General features: G+C 43.4%; 2 protein-coding genes across 2 annotated transcripts; both read right to left on the reverse strand.

The window, feature by feature from the left end:
• Window positions 1–20269: 20269 nt before the first annotated feature.
• LOC113280694 lies at window positions 20270–22576 on the reverse strand. The gene is made up of 4 exons (XM_026529286.1): window positions 21825–22576; window positions 21378–21721; window positions 20657–21294; window positions 20270–20602 (listed from the first exon to the last, which is right to left on the reverse strand). The coding sequence occupies exons 1-4, from the start codon at window positions 22574–22576 to the stop codon at window positions 20270–20272; spliced, it is 2067 nt and encodes a 688-aa protein (XP_026385071.1).
• A 231-nt stretch (window positions 22577–22807) lies between these two features.
• LOC113280695 lies at window positions 22808–24148 on the reverse strand. The gene has a single exon (XM_026529287.1). The coding sequence runs from the start codon at window positions 24146–24148 to the stop codon at window positions 22808–22810; it is 1341 nt and encodes a 446-aa protein (XP_026385072.1).
• Window positions 24149–24732: the final 584 nt, after the last annotated feature.

Raw genomic sequence — 24732 nt, forward strand, 5'->3', positions numbered from 1 at the left:
AATTCGCCACCAAACGCATGGCAACTTCTGGCCCAATTCCAAATTCCACGGTTTATGCCAAAACCCCAATTTGGCCGCCCCTAAAACATGCCAAAGCCATGAGGGCCATGCCTCCATGCCGCTGGTTGCCAAACGGAGGGTTGCAACAATCAACAGCTACCCTTCCCTCTGAGAAGCAAAGCTCAGCCGTAAAAGTTCGCCGCCAAAAGCGTGGAAACTTCTGGCCCAATGCCAAATTCCACGGTTTATGCCAAAACCCTAATTTGGCCGCGCCTAAAACATGCCAAAGCCATGTCGTCCATGCCTCCATGCCGCTGGCTTCCAAACGGAGGGTTGCAACAATCAACGGCTACCTTTCCCTCTGAGATGCAAATATCGGCTGTACAAGTTCGCCACCAAACGCATGGAAACCTCTTGGCTGCGATGCCAAAACTCCGCAGTTTGTCCGTCCACGACAAGAGAATGCACGAGCCATGATGGACATGCCTCCATGCCGCTGGCTGCCAAACGGAGGGTTGCAACAATCTACGGCTACCCCTCCTTCTGAGATGCAAATCTTAGCCGTACAAGCTTGCCACCAAACCAAACGATTTGTGGCAACATCTTGGCTGCAATGCAAAATTCCGCGATTTGCGCCAAACCCTAATTTGGCTGCGCCAAGAGCATGAACGAGCCATGCCGGCCATGCCTCCATGTCGCTGGCTGTCAAACGGAGGGTTGTCACAATCAACGGCTACCCCTCCTCATGTCGCTGGCTGTCAAACGGAGGGTTGCCGGCAAACCACACACCTTGTGGAAACCCTTTGGCTACGCTGCCAACTCTTTGGCCACGACACCCTAATTGGCCACGCCAAGAGCATGCTCAAGCCATGCCAGCACCGTGGCCACGACACTCGCTACCAACAGAAGGTTGCCACAATCAACGGATACCCTTCCCTTTGAGATGCAAATCTCAGCCGTACAAGTTCGCCACCAAACGCGTGGCAACTTCTGGCCCAAGGCCAAATTCCACGGTTTATGCCAAAACCCTAATTTGGCATCGCCTAAAACATGCTAAAGCCATGCCGGCCATGCCTCCATGCCGCTGGTTGCCAAACTGAGGGTTACGACAATCAAAGATACCCTTCCCTCTGAAATGCAAATCTCAACCGTACAAGTTCGCCGCCATACGCGTGGCAACTTATGGCCCAATGCCAAATTCCACGGTTTATGCCAAAGCCCTAATTTGGCCGCGCCTAAAACATCCCAAAGCCATGCCGCTGACTGCCAAACGGAGGGTTACAACAATCAACGGCTACCCTTCCCTCTGAGTTGCAAATCTCAGCCGTACAAGTTCGCCACCAAACGCGTGGCAACTTCTGGCCCTATGCCAAATTCCACGGTTTATGCCAAAACCCTAATTTGGTCGCGCCTAAAACATGCCAAAGCCATGTCGTCCATTCCTCCATGCCGCTGTTTGCCAAACGGAGGGTTGCAACAATCAACGACTACCCTTCCCTATGAGATGCAAATCTCAGCCGTAAAAGTTCGCCACCAAACGCGTGGCAACTTCTGGCCCAATGCCAAATTCCACGGTTTATGCCAAAACCCTAATTTGGCCGCGCCTAAAACATGCCAAAGCCATGCCGGCCATGCCTCCATGCCGCTGGTTGCCAAACGGAAGGTTGCAAAAATCAACAGCTACCTTTTCCTATGAGATGCAAATCTCAGCCGTACAAGTTCGCCACCAAACGCGTGGAAATTTCTGGCGCAATGCCAAATTCCACGGTTTATGCCAAAACCCTAATTTGGCCGCGCCTAAAACATGCCAAAGCCATGCGGGCCATGGCTCCATGCCGCGGGCTTCCAAACGTAGGGTTTCAACAATCAACGACTACCCTTCCCTATGAGATGCAAATCTCAGCCGTAAAAGTTCGCCACCAAACGAGTGGCAACTTCTGGCCCAATGCCAAATTCTACGGTTTATGCCAAAACCCTAATTTGGCCACGCCTAAAACACGCCAAAGCCATGTCGTCCATGCCTCCATGCCGCTGGCTGCCAAACGGAGGGTTGCAACAATCAACGACTACCCTTCCCTATGAGATGCAAATCTCATCCGTAAAAGTTCGCCACCAAACGCGTGGCAACTTCTGGCCCAATGCCAAATTCCACGGTTTATGCCAAAACCCTAATTTGGAGCGCCTAAAACATTGCAAAGCCATGTCTTCCATGCCTCCATGCCGCTGGTTTCCAAACGGAGGGTTGCAACAATCAACGGCTATCCTTTCCTCTTATATGCAAATCTCAGCCGTGCAAGTTCGCCACCAAATGCATGGCAGCTTCTGGACCAATGCCAAAACCCTAATTTTGCAGCGCCTAAAACATGCCAAAGCCATGCCGGCCATGCCTCCATGCCACTGGTTGCCAAACGGAAGGTTGCAAAAATCTCGGTCGTACAAGTTCGCCACCAAACGCGTGGCAACTTCTGTCCCAATGCCAAATTTCACGGTTAATGACAAAACCCTAATTTGGCCGCGCCGAAAACATGCCAAACCCATGCCGGCCATGCCTCCATGCCGCTGGTTTTCCGGTTGCAACAATCAACGTCTACCCTTCCCTCTAAGATGCAAATCTCAGACGTACAAGTTCGCCACCAAACGCGTGGCAAATTCTGGCCCAATGCCAAATTCCACGATTTATGCCAAAACCTTAATTTGGCCGCGCCGAAAACCTACCAAAGCCATACCAGCCATGCCTCCATGCTGCTGGCTTCTAAGCGGAGGGTTGCAACAATCAACGATAACCCCTCCTCCGGAGATGTAGATCTCAGCCGTACAAGTTTTCCACCGAACGCATGGCAACAGCTTGGTTGCGATGCCAAAACTCCGCGGTTTGTGCCAAACCCTAATTTGGGCCACGCCAAGAGAATGCACGAGTCATGATGGCCATGCCTCCATGCCACTGGATGCCGAACAGAGGGTTGCAACAATCTACGGCTACCCCTCCTTCTGAGATGCAAATCTAGTCGTACAAGCTTTCCACCAAACCAAACGATTTGAGGCAACATCTTGGATGCGATGCCAAAATTCCTTGGTTTTCGCCAAACCCTAATTTGGCGGCGCCAAGAGAATGCCGGCCCTGCCTCCATGTTGTTGGCTGTCTAACGGAGGGTTGCAACAATCAACGGCTATCCCTCCTCCTGAAACACCGATATCAGCCGTACAAGCTTGCCGCCAAACCACACAGCTTGTGGCAACCCTTTGGCTACGCTGCCAACTCTTTGGCCACGACACCCTAATTGGCCATGCCGAGAGCATGCCCAACCCATGTCAGCACCGTGGCTACGACATTCGCTACAAACGGAAGGTAGACAAAATAAACGGATACCCTTGCCTCAGAGATGCAAATATCATCCATACAAGTACGCCACCAAACGCGTGGCAACTTCTGGCCCAATCCCAAAACCCTAATTTGGCAGCGCCTAAAACATTCCAAAGCCATATCGGCCATGCCTCCATGCCGTTGGTTGGCAAACGGAGGGTTGTAACAATCAACGGCTACCTTTCCCTATGATATGTAAATCTCAGCTGTACAAGTTCGCCACCAAACGCGTGGCAACTTCTGGCCCAATGCCAAATTCCACGGTTTATGCCAAAACCCTAATCTGGCCGCGCCTAAAACATGCCAAAGCCATGCCGGCCATGCCTCCATGCCGCTGGTTGCCAAACGGAGGGTTGCAAAAATCAACGGCTACCCTTCCCTCTGAGATGCAAATCTCAGCCGTACAAGTTCGCCACCAAACGCGTGGCAACTTCTGGCCCAATTCCAAATTCCACGGTTTATGCCAAAATCCAAATTTGGTCGCGCCTAAAATATGCCAAAGCCATGCGGGCCATGCCTCCATGCCGCTGGCTGCCAAACGGAGGGTTGCAACAATCAACGGCTACCCTTCCCTATGAGATGCAAATCTCAGCCGTAAAAGTTCGCCACCAAACGCGTGGCAACTTCTGGCCCAATGCCAAATTCCATGGTTTATGCCAAAACCTAATTTGGCGCGCCTAAAACATTGCAAAGCCATGTCGTCCATGCCTCCATGTCACTGGCTTCCAAACGGAGGGTTGCAAAATCAACGGCTACCTTTCCCCCTGAGATGCAAATCTCGGCCGTACAAGTTCGCCACCAAACGCGTGGAAACTTCTGGCCCAATGCCAAATTCCAAGGTTTATGCCAAAACCCCTAATTTGGTCGCACCTAAAACACGCCAAAACCATGCCGTCCATGGCTCCATGCCGCTGGCTGCCAACCAGAGGGTTGGAACAATCAACGGCTACCCTTCCCACTGAAATGCAAATCTCAGACGTACAAGTTCGCCACCAAACGCGTGGCAATTTCTGGCCCAATGCCAAGTTCCACGGTTTATGCCAAAACCCTAATTTGACCGCGCCTAAAACATGCCAAAGCCATGCCTCCATGCCACTGGCTGCCAAACGGAGGGTTACAACAATCAACGGCTACCCCTCCTCCTGAAATGCAAATATCAGCCTTACAAGTTCGCGACCAAACGCGTAGCAACTTCTGTTCCAATGCCAAATTCCATGGTTTATGACAAAATCCTAATTTGGTCGCGCCTAAAACATGCCAAAGCCATGTCGTCCATGCCTCCATGCGGCTGTCGGTTGCAACAATCAACTGCTATCCTTCCCTCTAAGATGCAAATCTCAGCCGTACAAGTTCGGCACCAAACGCGTGGCAACTTCTGGCCCAATGCCAAAACCCTAATTTGGACGTGCCTAAAACCTGTCAAAGCCATACCAGCCATGCTTCCATGTTGCTGGCTGCTAAGCGGAGGGTTGCAACAATTAACGGCAACCCCTCCTCTTGAGATGCAGATCTCAGCCGTACAAGTTCGCCATCAAAGGCATGGAAACCTCTTGGCTGCGATGCCAAAACTCCGCGGTTTGTGCCAAACCCTAATTTGGGCCACGTCAAGAGAATACACGAGCCATGCTGTCCATACCTCCATTCCGCTGGATGCCAAACGGAGGGTTGTAATAATCTACGGCTACCCCTCCTTCTGAGATGTTAATCTTAGTCGTACAAGCTTGCCACCAAACCAACGATTTGTGGCAATATCTTGGCTGCGATGCCAAAATTCCGCGGTTTGCGCCAAACCCTAATTTGGCCGCGCCAAGAGTATGCACGAGCCATGCCGGCCATGCCTCCATATCGCTGGATGTCAATCGGAGGATTGCAACAATCAACGGCTACCCCTCCTCCTGAGACATAGATATCAGCCGTCCAAGCTTGCCGCCAAACCACACACCTTGTGGAAACCCTTTGGCTACGCTGCCAACTCTTTGGCCACGGTACCCTAATTGGCCACGCCAAGAGCATGTGCAAGACATGCCAGCACCGTGGCCACGACACTCGCTACCAACGGAAGGTGGCCACAATCAACGACTACCCTTCCCTTTGAGATGCAAATCTCAGCCGTACAAGTTCGCCGCCAAACGCGTGGAAACTTCTGGCCCAATGGCAAATTCCACGGTTTATGCCCATACCCTAATTTGGTCGCGCCTAAAACATGCCAAAGCCATGCCGGCCATGCCTCCATGCCGCAAATCTCAACGGCTACCCTTCCCTCTGAGATGTAAATCTCAGCCGTACAAGTTCGCCACCAAACACGTGGCAACTTCTGGCCTAATGCCAAATTCCACGGTTTATGCCAAAACCCTAATTTGACCGCGCCTAAAACATGCCAAAGCCATGCCGGCCATGCCTCCACGCCGCTGGCTGCCAAACGGAGGGTTGCAACAATCAACGTATACCCTTCCCTCTAAGATGCAAAATCTCAGCCGTACAAGTTCGCCACCAAACGCGTGGCAACTTCTGGCCCAATGCCAAATTCCATGGTTTATGCCAAAACCCTAATTTGGCCGAGCCTAAAACATGCCAAAGCCATGCCGTCCATGCCTCCATGCCACTGACTGCTAAACGGAGGGTTGCAAAAACAACCGCTACCCCTCCTCCTGAGATGCAGATCTCAGCCGTGCAAGTTCGCCACCAAACTTATGGAAACCTCTTGGCGCTGTTTGTGCCAAACCCTAATTTGGGCCACGCCAAGAACATGCACGAGCCATGCTGGCCATGCCTCCATGTCGCTGGCTGCCAAACGGAGGGTTGCAACAATCAACGGCTACCCCTCTTTATGAGATGCAAATCTCAGCCGTACAAGCTTTCCACCAAACCAAACGATTTGTGGCAACATCTTGGCTGCGATGCCAAAATTTCGTGGTTTGCGCCAAACCCTAATTTGGCCTCGCCGAGAGCATGCACGAGCCATGCCGGCCATGCCTCCATGCCGCTGGCTGTCAAGCGGATGGTTGCAACAATCGACGGCTACCCCTCCTCCTGAGACAGATCTCAGTCGTACAAGCTTTACACCAAACCACACGACTTGTGGCAACTCTTGGCTACGCTGCCAACTCTTTGGCCACGCCAAGAGCATGCGCAAGCCATGCCAGCACCGTGGCCACGACACTGGCTACCAATGGAAGATATCCACAATCAACGGCTACCCTTCCTCTCAAGATGCAAAATCTCGGTCGTCGAAGGTCGCCACCGAACCGGAAAGCCTCTCAATTTTAACTTGTCAAACGATAACAACATGTTACACGTTTTCCACGAAACACTCGAGACATCAAGACATGACACAAACTGGGGGATGTTCATCAGGGTATTGGTCTGGCGGTTTACAGCATGCGGCGGGCAATACGCCGGTTACAAGAAAGTTTCATAAGAGTAGTGACAGGAAATAATGATGAAACGTATCCTTCATTATGGAAACATCAATTCCAGACGTTACCCGTTACCATTCTCTTCCATTACTCAACTGTTTCGACTTCTTCCGAGGCCAGGGTACGTTTTGTTGTGACTTGTATAAATACGTCTCACCTATTTCCACCAAATAAAAAGTTTTGGTCAGGAGAATACAACACTCAGAAATCACCTTTTAGCTTTCCACACTTTCTGATACAAGTCGTAAAACAACCACTCTTCCGGAATCAACTATTTTGGTCTCAACACTCTCTTCGCTTCCCTCTCCAAGACCAACCCTTCTCCTTCACTTTGTGACCGAAGCAAGTCTGGAACGGTCATTTCTTGGTTTAGGCTGGATTTGTACAGATTGATCTCTCGAATCTAAAGTACTCCCGTGCAATACATTGTTTAGGCTTTAGACTCGTTTTTCACCATACACGAAATTACCAAAATCAGCAGAAACCGTTTTCACCCTCAAATACTTGCATAAATAACTTCCTCATTCCTTGGGTGTCTGGCATTGTGGGAACGATTCATGACTTCCATTGCTTCCTGATCAGATAAGCATCGCAGGATCACATTGATGTAACTTCTTCGGTAAAGTACATTCTCGTTTGTGAAGAAGCGGGTCGCTTTCCTTTTTATTTTCAACGCTGCATGTCTTTCTTTAGGCAGTGTGCGGTGTTGGAGGTAATCGATGTACGGTTTTCTCCAATCGACTCCTTTAGCTAAGCACACTTCTGCGGGCTGCGGTGGAGCCTGACAGTCATTGAAATTATCTTGGATGGACGCTGATAGTGCTGATATATTAGGCTCTGGAGCTTTCTGTAGAGGCGTACATTGCCGGTTTTCCCACAGGTTTTCTCGTGCAATTCCCATAGTATTTTCTATGCTTGTCCTTTATTCACACATCTGGCGAGTGATCCTGTGACGTACCAGAATTTTTTTTGCTTCCAACGGGTCAGGTTACGACCCGTTTGGCAAGCTCCGCCTCTCTGATACGCCACTCGAGAAACTAGACTTCCAAATTTTTCAGACTACTTCGATTTTACCAAGCAAATGTTCGTCGATTTATGCCAAGCTGCTTCAGGAGAAGGCAAACTTTGTTTTCATTCCAAGGCTCATCGAATCCTTCAAAATGCTTTACAGTTCCAGATATCATTAATAACCAACCAAATGATATGAATCACCTTTTGCAAGTGACAATCACCTCTAAGCGAACACCAATGTTCAAAGACTGAGATTCTGCTGAACAGAAACCTCGTTTAAGGATCATGTAAATGTCAGAATTGTCAGAGTAGTTCTGGATACCGGCCACCATCATCCAGTGTCAATGGTCTTCCGGGTAGCCACCGAGGAGGAGGGGTGCCCCAGTGGGCCTAACAACACACATCGTATCAGACGGGTGAAGGATGGCCAGTGCCAATGTCAGGGTAGTTCTGGATACCAGCCACCAGCGGCCAGTGCCAATGGTCTTCCGAATAGCCACCGAAGTGGGGCGCCCCAGTGGGACTGACAGTCTCACCGTCCCAGACGGTTCATCCAGATGTAGTGGGGGTGCCAATTATAGCCTAGTATATGGTATGAACTGCCTTGCAGTAACCATTCCTTTGCAGATGATATAAGTTACCTCGCACGATAAGAACCATTGTCTGACTCACTAGCCGAGGCAGATGATATGAATTACCTTGAATGGTAATAATCATCTCGTCTCACGGACTGTATGGTTATCAAATGGCATGAATCATCTTGAAGAGGCCACAAACATCTCATCATTAGGTAGTATGAACAGCCAGTACTGCAACTACCTCTTACCAAAACCTTTTATAAACTGTTAGGGTTGCAATCATCTCCGAATAGATGGTATGAACTGCCAAGCAAGAACCAACACTTTCAGATGATATGAACAACCTTGCATAGTTGTGCTGAACCGCATAACGGCTGCCTATGTACCCTCTCCGTTGCTCGAAGGGATCAAGCACGACCGTAGTTCGTTATTTTAGTTTAGATAGTATGAACTACCACATTGGCAACTATCTCTTATCATCTATCAAGTAAACAGATTCCATTCGCAGAATTCAAAATGAATGACGAGTAGATGGAGCACTACTCCGAGTAAGCCAATCACCAACTCAATTCCCGAAAAACAACATGAGAAAATTTAAAAGGAAATTGGTAAAAAGCACATACATATAACACCCACTACACTTACGTATCCACAAGCATTATATGTTGGTCCAACTCAGAAGGTCATTTAACTAAAATGCAAATATGCATGTGCATCAACCGCCGATCTGGCGGGGAAAATGGCCAATAGTATGACGTAATTTAAGACCTGCCAGTATACTTAAAATTGAGTATGTAAACATATATCTAGCGAAGCTAATGATGTCAGTCGTCACCCATTTCTCACGGTAGCTATTCCTGACATACCTGGACTCCTCCGGAGCGTGGTATATGCGAGTTCAAAATAACCGTCAGTAAACCTCGGTCGAGAGATAGAAATTTAAGTGCTATGAAATACGCATACAAAGATATAAAATGATGTCTCCGTTAGTGGGCAGACAGTACACAACAATTTCATGAGTACGAAATAAAAAGTTAAACCCCATGTGACTATTTAACTCCGATTTACTTAATTTCATCAAATGACATGAATGGATGTCTTTGTTTTCAAAACATCCTTAACCTAGTCAAAACTACAAAACTCAGTTGGGCAAATCCCATGGTTAAGAAACAAGCAGCTGCCACTTTCCTAGTATCTGCCCTAACAATCTAAGGTGTCATAAATGGTGCTACCATTATATCACCACAAAGATTAACATGCTCATAAAAATAAATTAACAAGAACCAGCCTAACCCTTACCAGTAACTAGATTTGTAAGCCAAAGGGGAACGATTCAAGTGCCAGAACTTGTAAGATACACAAATGAGCATTTTATTTTCATAGAATCAATCTGACAAATCCCAAAACTCAAAGTACCGTCACCAATAATTGGACCCTCTTGTACAGCCACACAAAAAAAAGGACGAACCCCATACTGTAAGAGGCCATATCGGCCGACGGAAAGGATCAAAACTTCATATCTACACATTAACAGGGATTCCCTTGTTCGACAATTCCACATTTCTACTTGCCCAAGAAATTAGATTAGCAACATATTTAGCACAACGGTATATGAACATTTCTTTGCACATACATTATACAAATACTCAATTACGTAAAGTCCCGTGGAAAACACTTCCACGTCTCTACAATCCAAAAATCCTTACTCAGAGCATTATTGGGCTGGCACTCCCTGTGTAGTACTATACAAAGTGACGAATGAGAGAATATAAATATCAAATATGCATTCACATAAACAAGAATTCTCGTTCACTATCTAATGAATATAACCATTTTCAAGAGAAAAATAGTAAAACAGGACCCAAGTCCATATTTAAATCATTATGAGACAAACTAGTAAGCATGGTTTCATTTGAATGCGTCATTTCAACTTCTTTTTAGTATCTGCCTTTGCCTACTAACACATAGTAACGTGCTCACGTCCCACAAGCCTACACTGATCGTTTAATGTCTTTGGCTTGTATTGTCCACTAAAAGACTGAACTTGATTACATCAACATAAAGTTATTCCAACTAAGTGCTATACTGTATATCTGTATATGAAAAATAGTAAGTACGGAAAATATTAAGTGAACTGGTAGCAACAAAATGAACTACCACTACTCCCCAATACAATTTAGCTACTTAATCAAAGGTTCCAAAAACAGTATGCCTCTTTCAATTTTTAGTGTACCTAAATGGGTGCAGGTCCTTACTAATTAGTGACCTTTGTTTAAAGCTAATCTAATCTCACTTGATCCCGCATGACGGCTACGAGAACATCACCAATTAACTCCGATGGGGTGCATTTACAGTAATATTACTAAATCTTCAATAAGCATATAACAAATATATATAGGTTAAAATGGAGGAGGCAATATGACAAACACCTACTACAGCGTCATTAGCTAGAGTAGCATTCCCAAATGCGTACGGTAGTACTAAAAACAACTAACAAGGGTGATGTCATACATGAGTAAGACTAGCATATCGACTAGGGCCAGCAAACAAGAAATTTTAATAACATATTCACAAATCTAACTAAAAGTGTAAGAATAATCTAGACACATCATACCCGTTACCGATCCCTACTGTAAGGAATTTGAAGCAGATGCAATATTCTTGCACTGTGCTCCCACTTGAATTACAACAGCTCAGTCAATAGTTCAAGACTCAAGTTCACATTTCTTTCAGAACTTTTCTCAAAAACTTGGTGTACAGTATTTAGTTGATGCCTAGAGATATGTTTTGCCTTGTTGTATTCAGGTCCTTTTACAGCTCATGTTTCCCTGAAATTCAAATCCAACACACAGCCATACCTCCTACTACTACTGGGATCCAGTGCATTATCCAATCTTGTATTCAAGGGAGAAACCATATCGAGATACCGAGTTCCAACACAAGTGCGATGGCACAACCCAATTAATATGCATCACTTCATATATCACCAAATTGAAAACCAATTAACGAATTATCCTAATCCGTTTCTAAAACCAACCATAACCGACTTTAACAACTTCAAGTGTTCAAATCTCTTCAGAATTCACTCCAGTATAACTCCCTGAATTTGAAATTGCTACCAAAAATGAAATAAGAGAGAAAGAAAGTGATTCCCCTCAACAGTTTTTCATGGAATGAGAAATCACCAGAGAAAGAAAATACAGGAAATCAAATCTTCTCAGATTCAATCCGCAAAGTTCATAAGAACCCTAATTCTCAGATTTTGCCCTAATAATGAAATCAAATCTAAATCATTACTAAAATTCCAGCTAACCATTAGTTATTTAACCATTCACAAATCAGTCCCAAACATGTAAAGAGATTTACAAGTGAAATAGAGAATGAGAAAATCACTTCAATCCAATATGAATGGGTGAAAATTCACAAAACCATGTTTTCTTATCACTTGAAAATTCAAGTTTAAATAATCCAATTAGATAAACTATGCTTACAACAACTTCAATTTAAGATGAAATTGTAACAACATACCTGATCTGGACACTCATGAGGTGTAATAGAACAACCATCAAATTTAGGTGGAAATCAATTGAGTGGAAATCACTTGCCATCAAATTTCTTCAAACGAAAAAGAGAAATTTCTCAAACCCTTCATCACATCAACAAGCAGGAACTTCATATGTAACTCAACATTAGCATTAATCCACGAAGTTCACTCATGCAAAAATTCAAATCAAGTTGTTTTCCATTTCCAGTAGAGAAGGAGAAACAGAGAAAAAGAAGAAAAATCCGGAGAAGAATCAAGTTCACTCTTTGGTTGTTGAACTTTTCGTTCTTTAAAATCTAAGCCACGTGTTGACAATTAAGGGAAAGTATAGACATGTGTCTAGCTCCATGCAAGGTTATTTAAGCACCCATGGGTTTCTACACAAGGCACACTTCCTATTTTGGCACTAATAATTATTACTCAGGCAATCTGAAAGTGTTAGCTACACTTGAATATCAGAATTTTAGACTTTGCAGGTGTAGAATTCAACTAATGGGTTTAGGTAAACCCGATAAAGACTCTTGGGCCTTACAGATCCTCCCGCGGCTCTCTAATATAAAGCTCCATGTATTACTGTAAACTGCTTTAAGGTCTTGATAGGCATGACGCGATCTTCGTCAATCTCTGTCATATGTTCAATGTATTCTCTTCCCTAGTCATCTATTCCGTCAAACGCTAAATCTTCATTCTAGGTACTAGGCATTTCCCTCATTTTCATCGTTACCGTGCCTTCATCCTCATCATTTAATTGCACCTTACTTTCTAGGGTGGCTAAAGCGTTCACGTGGCGATTTCCACTTTTGCCCGTATGATCTAAGATTGATTCTGTTTTGTGGATTTGATTTTGCGTTTCCCCTCGGTAGGGCTCTAGATGTGCTTTCTTGACGTGAAGGTCCTCGTTAACCTGATTTGTTACTAGTTTTGAGTCCCCCTTTACTTGCACGCTACCGAGGTTGAGTTCCTTCGGCATTTTCAGCCCTAGGATCAGCGCCTTGTACTCAGCGACATTGTTGCTGCAAGGGAAATCCAGTCTGAACGAGTATGATATCAAGTCGCCTCGGGGAGTCTCGAATATTACTCCTGCTCCTCCTCCAGTTCCACAGGACGATCCGTCAAAAAGCATAGTCTAAGGTTTTACCGTTTCCGCGGTTGCTACTTCCCCGGGTATGTGTTCATGTATATCTTCATCTCATTTTCCTGGGAACATCGCCACCAAATCATTTATCACGTGGCCACTTACTCCCTTAGGTCCTTGATATTTGAGTTCAAATTCTGACAGTTGTAGAAGCCATCAGGCAGTTCTTCCTGTTAGGACTGGCTTAGAGGTTAAATACGCTATCGGGTTAGATGCGGCTACGGCGACCCTTTCTTGAGCCATCATGTACGGTCGTAACTTTTGTGCGGCGTAGATGAGGGCCAGGCATGCTAGTTCCACGCGCGGATACCTCGGCTCTACCTCCCTAAGGACTTGGCTGACGTAGTAAATGGGGGGTAAGTTATCGTTCCCCATGTCATGCGCCAATGCAGCCCATATTGCCAAGCTGGCGATGGATGTCATGTATAGGTATAGAGGAACCCCTTTTATTGGAGGTATGAGGACCCCCGAACTGACCAAGCATTGTTTGATCTTATGAAATGTTGAATGTTTAATTTCCCCCATGCGAACACTGCATCTTTTCTTAGCAAGGGTAAGAACACGGATAATAGCTGGGGGAACCCAGGTATGAAGCGCCTTATGTAGGATATCCTTCAAATAAATGCTTGTAGTTCTCTAGTGTTTGTTGGAAGTGCCATGGTGGTGATGGCCTCGACTTTTTATGGTCCACTTGGATTCCCTCATTGGTTACCATGAAACCCAGCAACTTTCTAGACCCTACTCCGGAGGCGCATTTGAGGGGGTTAATTTTGAGTTTGAACTTGCGGCATTGTTCGAAGACTGTTTTCAAGTGCGTTATGTGGTCTTCGTGGATCCGTGATTTCACCACTGTGTCATCCACGTACACTTCTACTTTTTCGTGCAATAATGCGTGAAACATCGACAACATAGCGGGCTGGTAAGTGGTCCCGCGTTTTTTAGGCCGAAGGGCATCACGACATAACAAAAAAAATTGTATGGAGTTTGGAGAGAAATCTTCATAGCGTCTAGTGCCGCATCCTTATCTGGTTATACCCAAGTCGGGTATTGTATAAGTTTAATGAACTTAGCTTCCAATAAACGCTCTACCGCTTCTTTTATTGCGAGAGTCGTTGCTCTTGGGAACTTGCGGCTCTTCTGCTTTACTGGATTGAACTCGGGAGAAACACAAAGGCTGTGAGCGACGAGGATGATCTCAAAACCGGGCATTTCATCATAGCTGAACGTGAAAATATCTTTATATTCTCCGGCTTTTCTTTTTTTTCTTTGCTTAAGTTCTTATTAATTTTGATGGGGCGCTTGTGTTCTGGGGTTCCAATATTGATTTCCTCCATTCCTTCCATGGTGAGATCTTCAGGCGATCGTTCCTCTTACTCGTTTCTCGTCCCTTTCGCGTCCTGATCTCGGAAGTCATCGTCATTGAGTGCCCCGTAAGGTAGTTCAGCTAACTATGGATCTTCCGATTCTTCATCAATCTATGACATAGCGCAATCGTGTTTGTCAACGGATGCTCCCTCGGCTGATACTATAAGCGCTACACATATCCCACGTCTGGCTTCGAGAAATGCTGGAACCTAGGTTGTTATTCTTGTTTATGTTTCCTTTCAGGTGAGAGTACCATCCTGGAAGGGCTGAATACAGACTTCCTATTTTTCGTCGTCTTCTCCTCTACCCATTTTGGTAATGGAATAGGTTGTATCTCTGGTACTTCGTTGGATTCTCTCGTGGTGACATAGAAGATTGCGTCCGCCATATGCGCTTCTTCCAGGTTAAATGGGTTACTCTTTGAAGGAATTCTGTGTTGTCTTCCTCCTATATTGGTTTTGACACACTGGTGGTATGTCGAAGCTACGACCTTGTGATTAAGTAACCAACCCGTCCTAAGAGTACGTGGAATGTGGTGTCGTCCTCCAAAACGTAAAAGGGAGTAAGTTCTCGTATGAGTCCGACCTTCATTACCAATTTAATGATCCCAATTGTTGTCTGTGCCTAGCCCCCGAATCCTTTACTACCACTGTTCACATTTGTATATCCGATTGCTCCACCCCAAGAATTTCGAGAGTGTGCATGGAGATCAGACTAAGAGATGCGCCACTATCCACGAAGTCCGTTTTAAGTGGTTTCCTATTGATGTACATTGTAAGGTAAAGGGGTTTCCGGTGCTCTCCGAGATAACAGATGTCTTCTTCTGGGAACACGATCGCTCACTTAGGCATGTGGTCATAAGGATTCCCAGCCGCAATGACTGCTATCACTTTCGAAGCCTCCTGGATTTAATATTTGATGAACCCTAATGAGTCGAAGAATTATTAAGCTATTATCGTCTGTGCAAACCGGCTGGCTACACCATTAGTATTTTCAAATACCAGGATTTCTACCTCTGCTCATATGCTTCCTCTGTGTCATCCCATGGTTTTCATGTGTCTCTACTTGGGTCGTGCGAGAGCATCATGACGTGATACTGGGTCAGTCCGTTACCTCCCTGTTCAATTCAATTTCTCCTGCCACGTGCTTCCTATGAAACATCTGTCGGAGGTTTAAACACTCGACTGTTGGGTGTTGAACCTTTCGATGATAGTGATACTACCTAGCGTTGCTAAGATCAACCATGATAGGGTCTTCCTTTATTGGCGGTAGCTGGACTTCATTGTTTGCCACCCATTGTTCTAAAAATCCTGCGATTTATTCCCTGATGCATGGTGGTCTGACAAAGCCTTTCTTTGGTTCCCGGCGCCTCCCGAGTTGTAGGGCTGAGTTGCCTGCGCATTCCACCCTCCTTGACTGTTATTTGCACGATTATTGCGTGGGACCGCTGGTGTGGTATATCTTGACTGAATGGCGCCAAGCATAGTCCGTATTGGGCTTGTCCACACGATCTGCGATCCTTGCCGCCGCTACTTCTATTCAACAAAAGTTTGGAATCGAAAGTTGATTAGGATTCTTTTGAAAGAGGGGGTCATTCCCCGAATAAACATGTCCACCAGCGCGCCTTATTTGATATCTTCGTAACAATCTAATGTATAAAGACGAAACCTGGTGATATACTTTCTTATTTCTTCTCCTATCCGCTGATTGCATCTGCTTAGATCTATTGATGAGATTTTTCTATTATCCGAGTAGAATTTTCTGAGAAAGAGAGTGGACATGGCTTCCCATGAGTTTACGCTTCCCGGTTTTAAATTGTCATACCAAGTAAACGCGGTTTCTTTCAGCGGCTTAGGAAATTCCCTTAAGAATAGCTTCCCGTTAGTTGATCGATCGTTCAAAGCGTACATGAACCGACTAAGGTGTTCGCGCGCGTTCCCTTTTCCGTTATATACTTTGAACTTTGGTGAAGTATAGTCCTTTGGGTACTAATATCCTGCAACTTCGGAAGAATATGAGTTGCTCATGTAGTCGTAGTTGTCTTGTTTTACTAGCTGAGGGTGATTTCCCTTCATCCTCTGTATCCTTTGTCGTTTCTTTAGTACTTTGCTCGGCTTCAGCCTCCCTTAATAACTTCCTTAATTATTGTTCTCTCCTAATGCGATCCTCCAGTTCATTTTGCATGTCCTGTAGAGACAGTTGCACTGGTGGTATGTCTCTGGCTGCTTGTTGTTTATCCTTTTCTCGTGGCACCTATAAATTTCTTCCATGTGTAATCGAATTTGTTACTATTCCTACTCTCTCGCCTTCGAGGTTAAGCGACTGATCTTACAATGTGCCCGTGCTAGTGCCATCTTGGTGTGCCATGATGGACCAGAGAAGAGCATCAGGGTGTGGTCGCCAAGTGTTGAGAGGTAAATATGAGTTTGATCCTACACGTCCTAGTCACAACAATGACAACACCTTTTCTCAGAATAGAATGAGAGAGAACTTTCTTTCCATTGTACTATGTCCTTCCTTATTATATAAGCTTTTCCCAAAACCCTTCTTCTCATGACATCATGCCACATGTCATAGAAGCTCCCTTATTTACAACTATTTCCATTCCTCCTGTTGTAACCTTCAACTTCTCCATAAATTTCTTCCTTGTCCTTTCCATTCCATGGACATGTCTTATTGGGCTTGGGCGTTAGTCCCCAAGTCTCCCAATGTTCTATCCTTCCTTTCGGGGCTCCCTACCCCTGCTAAGGGGTGATTATTTTCATGTATCAACAGTGGGTAGTGTTCAGTCCTGTGTATATGGTTTCAAAACTATTCTTGTTTATTTTGGGCCCATGTATAGGTTGTACCTGTGTATATAAGATTATGGCTCTGTAAATATCCAGGGTCTTCTTTGTTGGTGATCCATGAACTTATAACGAATGAGGCTTTACTTTGAGTTTGTTCTCCATTGCTTCCTAAGTTAGAACGATTTTTTGGGTACCACTGTTTTTTTAAGGGGACCATGATTTGATTAGGCCATTCGCCCCATAGTTATAAGGGGTGTCCTAAAAGGTGGAGATGACTAGTTTACCCTTTAACCGAATTAAAATTATAACTCTACAACTTCTTCTTCCTCTATTCTACAACTTTTCTTCATCAATTTATGATCATCTAAACATGATCATATACAAATCTAATCAAAATCATCAAATTTTCATCATTGTCGATTTATTGATTTTTATCGTCGATTAATCAATCTTTTGTAAAGAAACTCGTTCATAAGTATTTTCCCACAAACTCATTACTTCTAATTCGTTTTTGATTGAAAATTTTGAGTAGTAGTCATCAAAATAGGTTGAAAATGGAAGTTACAGTAGTAAGTTCGGTTAGGAATTTTGTGGAAAAACTTTGTCGAACTAGCCGAACTTGCTGGAAATGAAGAACATGAAGAACAGTTCGGTTGTTTCGCAAAAAATATTTTCTAACCGAACTTTTAATTTCCTAACCGAACTTTTTAGTTTCCTAACCGAACTTTTAATTTCCTAACGGAACTTTTCTCTGAAATCATATATATTGAGTTCGGTTACGCCGCAATTTTTTTATCTTAACCGAATTCTCTATATATTTAGTTCGAGTACATTCGCAAATTTTTCCTCCTAATCGGACTTTTTAATTTCCTAACCAAACTCTTAATTTCCTAACCGAACGTTTCTCTGAAATCCTATATATTGAGTTCTGTTACGTCGCAATTTTTTTTCTCTTAACCGAATTCTCTATATATTTATTCGGTTATATCGCAATATTTTTCTCCTAACCGGACTTTTCTCTGAAAGCAAAAAACTCCATTAAAACTAAGTTCGGCTACCTGCGTTTTGATGAACATTAACCGAACTACATTAGCTGATAAGTTCGGTTACCTGTTCTTCAAATCTTGTAGCCGAACTTGTTTGATTTCTCCCAAATCAAGCTATAAAATTTCTCATTTTCAGAAAATTTTGGCCTATTCAAGCAACAAAAAACTAAATTTGAAGTATGCTTCGGTGGTTTGAAGGTTCGGATTCAAAAAATAAAAAAAATAATTGAGTTTTTTCAACTCTTATATTCTCCTTATTCTTCCCTCTCAGTAACTTAAATTTAAGAAAAATAATATTGATCTGATCTTACACTAATCACTAATTAACCTAACTTAATTACACTAACTAATGATTACACCAACTAATCACTACACAAACTTAATTAGGAAAGGCAATTTTTGTATTAACATAAATATTTGGATAAGGAATTCTTCACTTTACTTCTAAATATCTTGTTAAAAATAGAACCATGGTCCCAAAAAAACCGTTCCTAAGTTAGTGTTAGCTATTAACGAGAGCTTTTTGTGATTGGGCCGTGATGGGATGGTTGAGGCTCATTAATTATATGCTTTGTCGGGCTCTAGTGTTATGTAACATGTTACTAAGACATAGGAATCAGGATAGGGTGCATCTGCAATCACTTTATTTTTGGTGTTCGAGCACCATAATTACCTAATCACATCCGAGCATAGACCTTCTTGACAGATGTGGGCTCGCTACTGGAATCAAGCTGTTAACAAACACGCCGGTACACTGCTACCACATGCTCCAGAAGCTAAACTCATTTTCACACTCAAAAATAAATATAGCAAATCTGTTCAATCGATATTCCACAAAATTCCTAAATCGTGTTCCCCAAGTGGTTTGTTAAAAAGCTCTCCTAAGAGCGTCCACAGTGGTGCGAGTATAACTAAAGACCAAAGACTAAAAAAAAAGATCAAATTTGGGTTTAGTCCGTCCTGTGGCGTAGCGGGTGACGAGTAAATTTGGTCGCGCGTTGATATAAAGTCCGCTTCATCGTCCAGCGTAGATAAAGATTACGCCTGGCATGGGGCGTTGATAAAGATAACGCCTGGTATGGGGCGTGAACTATAGTAACGCCTGGTGTGTGGGACGGAGATTATACGTTCGCCCGGATTCAAAAAAAAAAAAAAAAAAAAAAATGGGGCGTTGATAAAGACAACGCCCCAAGCAAAGTTTTCAAAACTAGTTAATGGTGGGATCATGACTATATCAACGCCCCAAGAGAGGCGTTAACTTTATGTACGCCTGGGTGTCCGGCGTTAACTTTACGTACGCCCCATCCAGGCGGACATTATACCAACGCTCCATCCAGGCGGACATTATACCAACGCCCCTGCATCAGGCGTTAACTTTACGAACGCGCGGCTACATGCGGACATTATACCAACACCCGTCGGGTAGGCGGACATTATATAAACGCCCGACTATATTTGGGTTTGGTCTTGATCGCGAACCAAATTTGGTCTGGGTTTTACTCTTTGATCAAATTTTGATCGATGGTCCGTCCCACTACGCCAGCCCACTCGACACCAAATTTGGGTTTAGTCGTCCACTGCAGTTGCTCTAAGCAATATGAAAATGAACCAGTAACTTAAAAGCGAATGATCTTGAGTGTTGGGCCTGTGGTGGCTGAACGTGGCTGAGGGCTTTAGTAACACATAGGCCCATCTCTAAATTATTTTTTTTACTCGGTCAAATAAAATTAAAAAAACGAAAACTGTACAGGGACTAGGACTTCCTAATGACTAGCCGCTAGGCCACTCACTGGAGAGACCTATTTGAAACGATAATAAACCCTTCCAGGCCATTCCACAGATGGAATAAAACCTGGCCTACCCTCAAAAAACTCAAAAAAATCCTCAGCCAGCAAACAGGCTTGCTTGGCCGAGGCGTCAGCTGAAAAATTAACCTCCCTATAGCTATGAATATAACGGACATTGGTGTAGAAAGACTTCGCAATTTTCCACTTCTGCACCAGCTGCCACGGCAATTTCTCCTTTTAAAAAGCTTGAATGCAACTCTTCGAATCAGAACGAATGCAAATATTCCGCAGATTCCATCTCTTAGCCATAATCGCACCATAAATAATCGCACATACTTCCGCATAGAAATTTGTTTGCCAACCAAGGACAACACAGAGAACACCAAGCACCTCCGAATTTGCATTCCGGAAAACCACACCTGAACCAGCTTGGCCCAGGTTTCCGAAAGAAGCACCATCACAACAAATCATGATTTCATCTTGATTAGGAGGAGTCCAAATAATATCAATTGGAGAAGACGTTTTGCATGATCTATGCCGCACTTTGAAATAATTCAGAATGCGTAACTCCTATAAAGTATTATGCATGTGACCTGTCATTCTAATTGAATTATCACGAATAACCTGATAAACTCTCCCTTTAAAGCCCAGCCATTGAAAAGCCATATTCTCAAAATAAGACTTGTTACGTAACTTCCATAACTCCGTGACAATTGCAAGATTTGCAACCAACCACAGGTCCTTTATCATTCTACTACGACCCTTAGCAGCCTTATACGAGTCCACCAAGTCTTCATTTCGATCCAGCTTGAAAACTCCAGCCACCCAAGCCCAAATCCTCCTAGCAACTCTGCAATGCCAAGTGATGTGGCTAAGAGTTTCGCAACTTTTCCTGCATAAGAGACACATAGTAGGCATGCTCCTACCAGTCTTCTTAATAATATTGTCTTCACTAACACAACATTGCTTGGTCCAAATCTTCCAGTATTGCACACTCAAGGTAGGGTGCACAACCTGTCTAGAAAACATATTTGCACAAGGCACAACTTCTGTCGGCAACTTAAGAGCGTCCTTAGCCGACTTAACTGAGAAAACGCCTTTGCTAACTAAATCCCAAATTTTATAATCCTCATCACCAGCAATAACCGACAAGTTTTCCACATCAATATTACAACGAATCATCAACTCTCTTGTTTTTTGAGGAATAACCCAAGCACCATCAAAAATGATATCACTAACTTTAGCCTTAAAATCATTAGGGCCTTTGGAAGTGATGCCAAGTCTTTGTGCAATAGAAAATCACCACACCAATTATCAAAGAATAAGGAAGTATTAGCATCATTACCTATAATTGAGCGTGTATGCTTCTGCACAAAGTTGTAGACCAAGCGAATACCAGGAAAAACCGAAAAACCCAGCTTGTAATTTATCAGATTACCATTGATCTTAAAGTATTTGGCCCTTAATAATCTGGCCCAGATCTTGTTTGAATCCCGAATAGAAATCCAAATCTTCATGAGCATAGCCCTATTAACATCATTTAACTTCTTAATGCCAAGACCACCTTCACGCTTTGAGAGGCATAGATCATCATATAGAACCGTAAAATATTTACGTTTTTTCAGCATCTCCGGACCAAAGAAAATTTCTAATGGCCCTCTCAACTTGCTTAATAACCGTGCATGGCCACTTATAAACATCCATAGAATGAATAAAATAACTAGAAATCACCGATTTAATTAGCACAAGCCTTGCTTGGAATGATAAAAGTTTACCTTTCCATCCAGCTAACTTGTCCATAATCTTCTCAACCACTTGGAAAACGTGAATATGCTGAACAATTCCAGGTTTCAATTGAATACCTAAGTATTTATCCGGAAACATAGCTCTCCCCATACCCAAATAGTTAGAAATGGCAATAGCACGATAAATTCTATCACCTTCAAAATAAAAATTGATCTTTGCATAGTTTACGCACTGACCAGAGGCACGTTCATACAAAACAAGCATATTCGTAAAATTTTGCAAACTATGAAGATTACCTTTGCAGAAAATAAGGATATCATCCGCAAAAAGTAAGTGAGTAGGCGCCACACCTTTCTTACTAACCATAACATTCTTACTATTATTTGGAAACAACTTGGAAAGATTGCGACTTAAAACATCTTCAATAAGAACAAAGATCAAAGGTGAGAGAGGATCACCTTGACGCAGACCTCTAATAATACTGAAATAACCTTCAGGGCATCCATTAATCATGACAGAAATCCGAGCTGAGCTAAGGATATTAAGAAACCACTTGCACCAAGAATCAGAAAAGCCATATTGACGAAAAACTTCAGCTATGAAATCCCAACTAACCGTATCAAAATCCTGGGAAATATCCAGTTTGAGGCCAACATTTCCATGCTTCCTTTCCGTATTGATCTCATTGATCAATTCAGATGCCAAAGTTATATTCTCATGAATGTTTCTACCCTTCATAAACACCACTTTCTCTTCAGAGATCAACTTATTTAAAACAGTACCAAGCCTGGTAGCCATAATCTTAGTAATGATCTTGAAGAAAAAAATGCTCAAGACAATTGTCCTATAATCTTTAATAGCGTCAGACTTGTTATTTTTGGAATAAGAACAATTAAACTAGAGTTAATGCCATTGGTAATTTTATGCATAGACCAACAGTTTGCAATTGCAGTAAATAGATCTCTAGAAATAATGTCCCATCACTGTCGATAGAAAGAACTTGTGAATCCATTTGGGCCAGGCACTGAATCAGCTTCCAAAAAAAATCGTCATTTTAACTTCCTCCAAAGATGGAATAGCATCCATATAGGCACTTTCGGTAGCTGAAATGCTCTCATCCTCAATATCAAATAAAACTGGATCAATATGAACGTCACCACCATTGAACTTGGCCTGATAATGGTGAAAAACGTAATCCTTTATCTCATCCTGCAAAAACAAAGTAGTATCGTTTGAAATCTTAAGCTCTGATATGGTATTTTGACTTCTCCTCATGCGGATGTTGTTATGAAATAAACGAGTATCTTGGTCACCATCCTCCAACCAAGTTACTTTTGACTTCATCTTAAGCATAATGGCCAACTCCGTTCTCACATCATCAACCTCCTTTTTGGAATCCGCAACCCTTAGGAATTGAAATTCATCAGCCGGATCATAATCAAGAAGATCATTCTCAGTTTCCAGCTTCAATTCAGCCTGCTTCAGGCGAAATCGTACATCTCCAAAAATAGTTTTGTTCAAAATCTTCAACACCTCCTTTAGTCTCTTCAGCTTAGAAGTAAAAACAAAAGGGGGAGCACCATTAAGATCCAAACTCCATCTCTCTTCCACCAATTGCATAAAACCTGGATGGGAAAGACACATCTTCTGAATTCGAAAAGGAACTATAGTCGGCTTTGGATTTTCAAAAGCAAACCCAAAAAGGTGGGAATGATCTGAACAAACCCTAGGCAAGGCCTTGCATCTCCAGTTCGCATACTTATAGCACCAAGCATCATTAAAAACCTCCCTATCATGTCTAGAGACAATTCTGTGAGCTCCACTTCTACAATTAGACCAAGTATATTTTTTACCAATAGCATCAGCCTCAACCAAGCCATTGTCAGAAATCCAGCTACGAAACTCATTCATATAAACCTCTTTGATCAGCCTTCCACCCTTCTTTTCCTCCAGGCGTAAAACGCAATTGAAATCTCCCAACACCAACCAAGGAATAGATATAAAACCTAAATCTAATTGACGCCAAAGTCTCTTTCTTACCACCGGATTATAGGAAGCATGAACATCCGTAATGAAATCCCCAGCAAAATTCACAGTAATTGCTTGCTTTGAAGTAGATAAAATATCAGGCCTTAAAAGAGTATTCCTCCATAAAATCCAAATATTACCTTTATCTCCATCAACCTCATTTGTAATAACATCTTCAGAAAAATCAACCAAATTAAGAGACCTAACAAAACGTACACTGCATAAAACATGCGGTTCTGCAATGCAAATTACGTCAGGTTTGTGCAAGTAAGAAAGCTCCTGCAACTTGGCTCTTGCACCATCCTTATCCAAGCCTTGAGAATTCCAATAAAAAACACGCATTAATTAACCATGCTCCTTGAAGGGCTTACTGAACCCTTATCATCTTCTTTGCGTGTTTGACTTCGACCTCTTCTAATAACTTGGCCCTCATTCTCAACCGGCTTGGCACCAGGTTTGCTGTTCTTTTTTGGCGCGGTTTTAACAACGCCCTTCTTAGCCAAATTATCCAACTTCTTCTTCTCAGGTAACTCCCTTCTAATCTTATCTTCATCATCTTTAGCAGCATTCCATTCCAATTTTTCAGCCTCAATCTCTACGTTGCGGGAAGATTGCAAAGCATCCGGTGATTTTCCCTTAAAAGGCAAAGCATCAACTTCAATGCTTTCTTCTTCATCTTCACTAGCTTCAATACCAGTTTCAAACATATTAGAAGTCTCAAGGACTTCATCAATTCGAACTGGAGAGGACCTTCTAGCCGTTCTAGTTGGAGAACCAAAACCATCATCGAGTTTTTTCCAATGCATTATTAGAATGAAGCTCTTGGGTTTGTTGAGTTTGTGAAAAATCTTGATGAGCAACTTCATGTTGTTGTTTCTCTAAATACGAAATACCATCTTCTTCTTGAGCACTCTTCTCTCCCTCTT

The sequence above is a fragment of the Papaver somniferum genome, chromosome 5 (genome assembly GCF_003573695.1).
Source record: "Papaver somniferum cultivar HN1 chromosome 5, ASM357369v1, whole genome shotgun sequence".
Lineage (NCBI taxonomy): Eukaryota > Viridiplantae > Streptophyta > Magnoliopsida > Ranunculales > Papaveraceae > Papaver > Papaver somniferum.

Excerpts from the sequence above, each read along its gene's own strand:
- LOC113280694 (XM_026529286.1), bottom strand. The coding sequence starts at position 22,576 with ATGGCTACCAGGCTTGGTACTGTTTTAAATAAGTTGATCTCTGAAGAG. Across the intron at positions 21,722-21,824 it reads GTTGAGAAGATTATGGACAA|TGGCCATGCACGGTTATTAA; the intron begins GTTAGCTGGATG and ends GATGTTTATAAG. Across the intron at positions 20,603-20,656 it reads TTAAAGGGAGAGTTTATCAG|GAGTTACGCATTCTGAATTA; the intron begins GTTATTCGTGAT and ends AATACTTTATAG.
- LOC113280695 (XM_026529287.1), bottom strand. The coding sequence starts at position 24,148 with ATGCGTGTTTTTTATTGGAATTCTCAAGGCTTGGATAAGGATGGTGCA.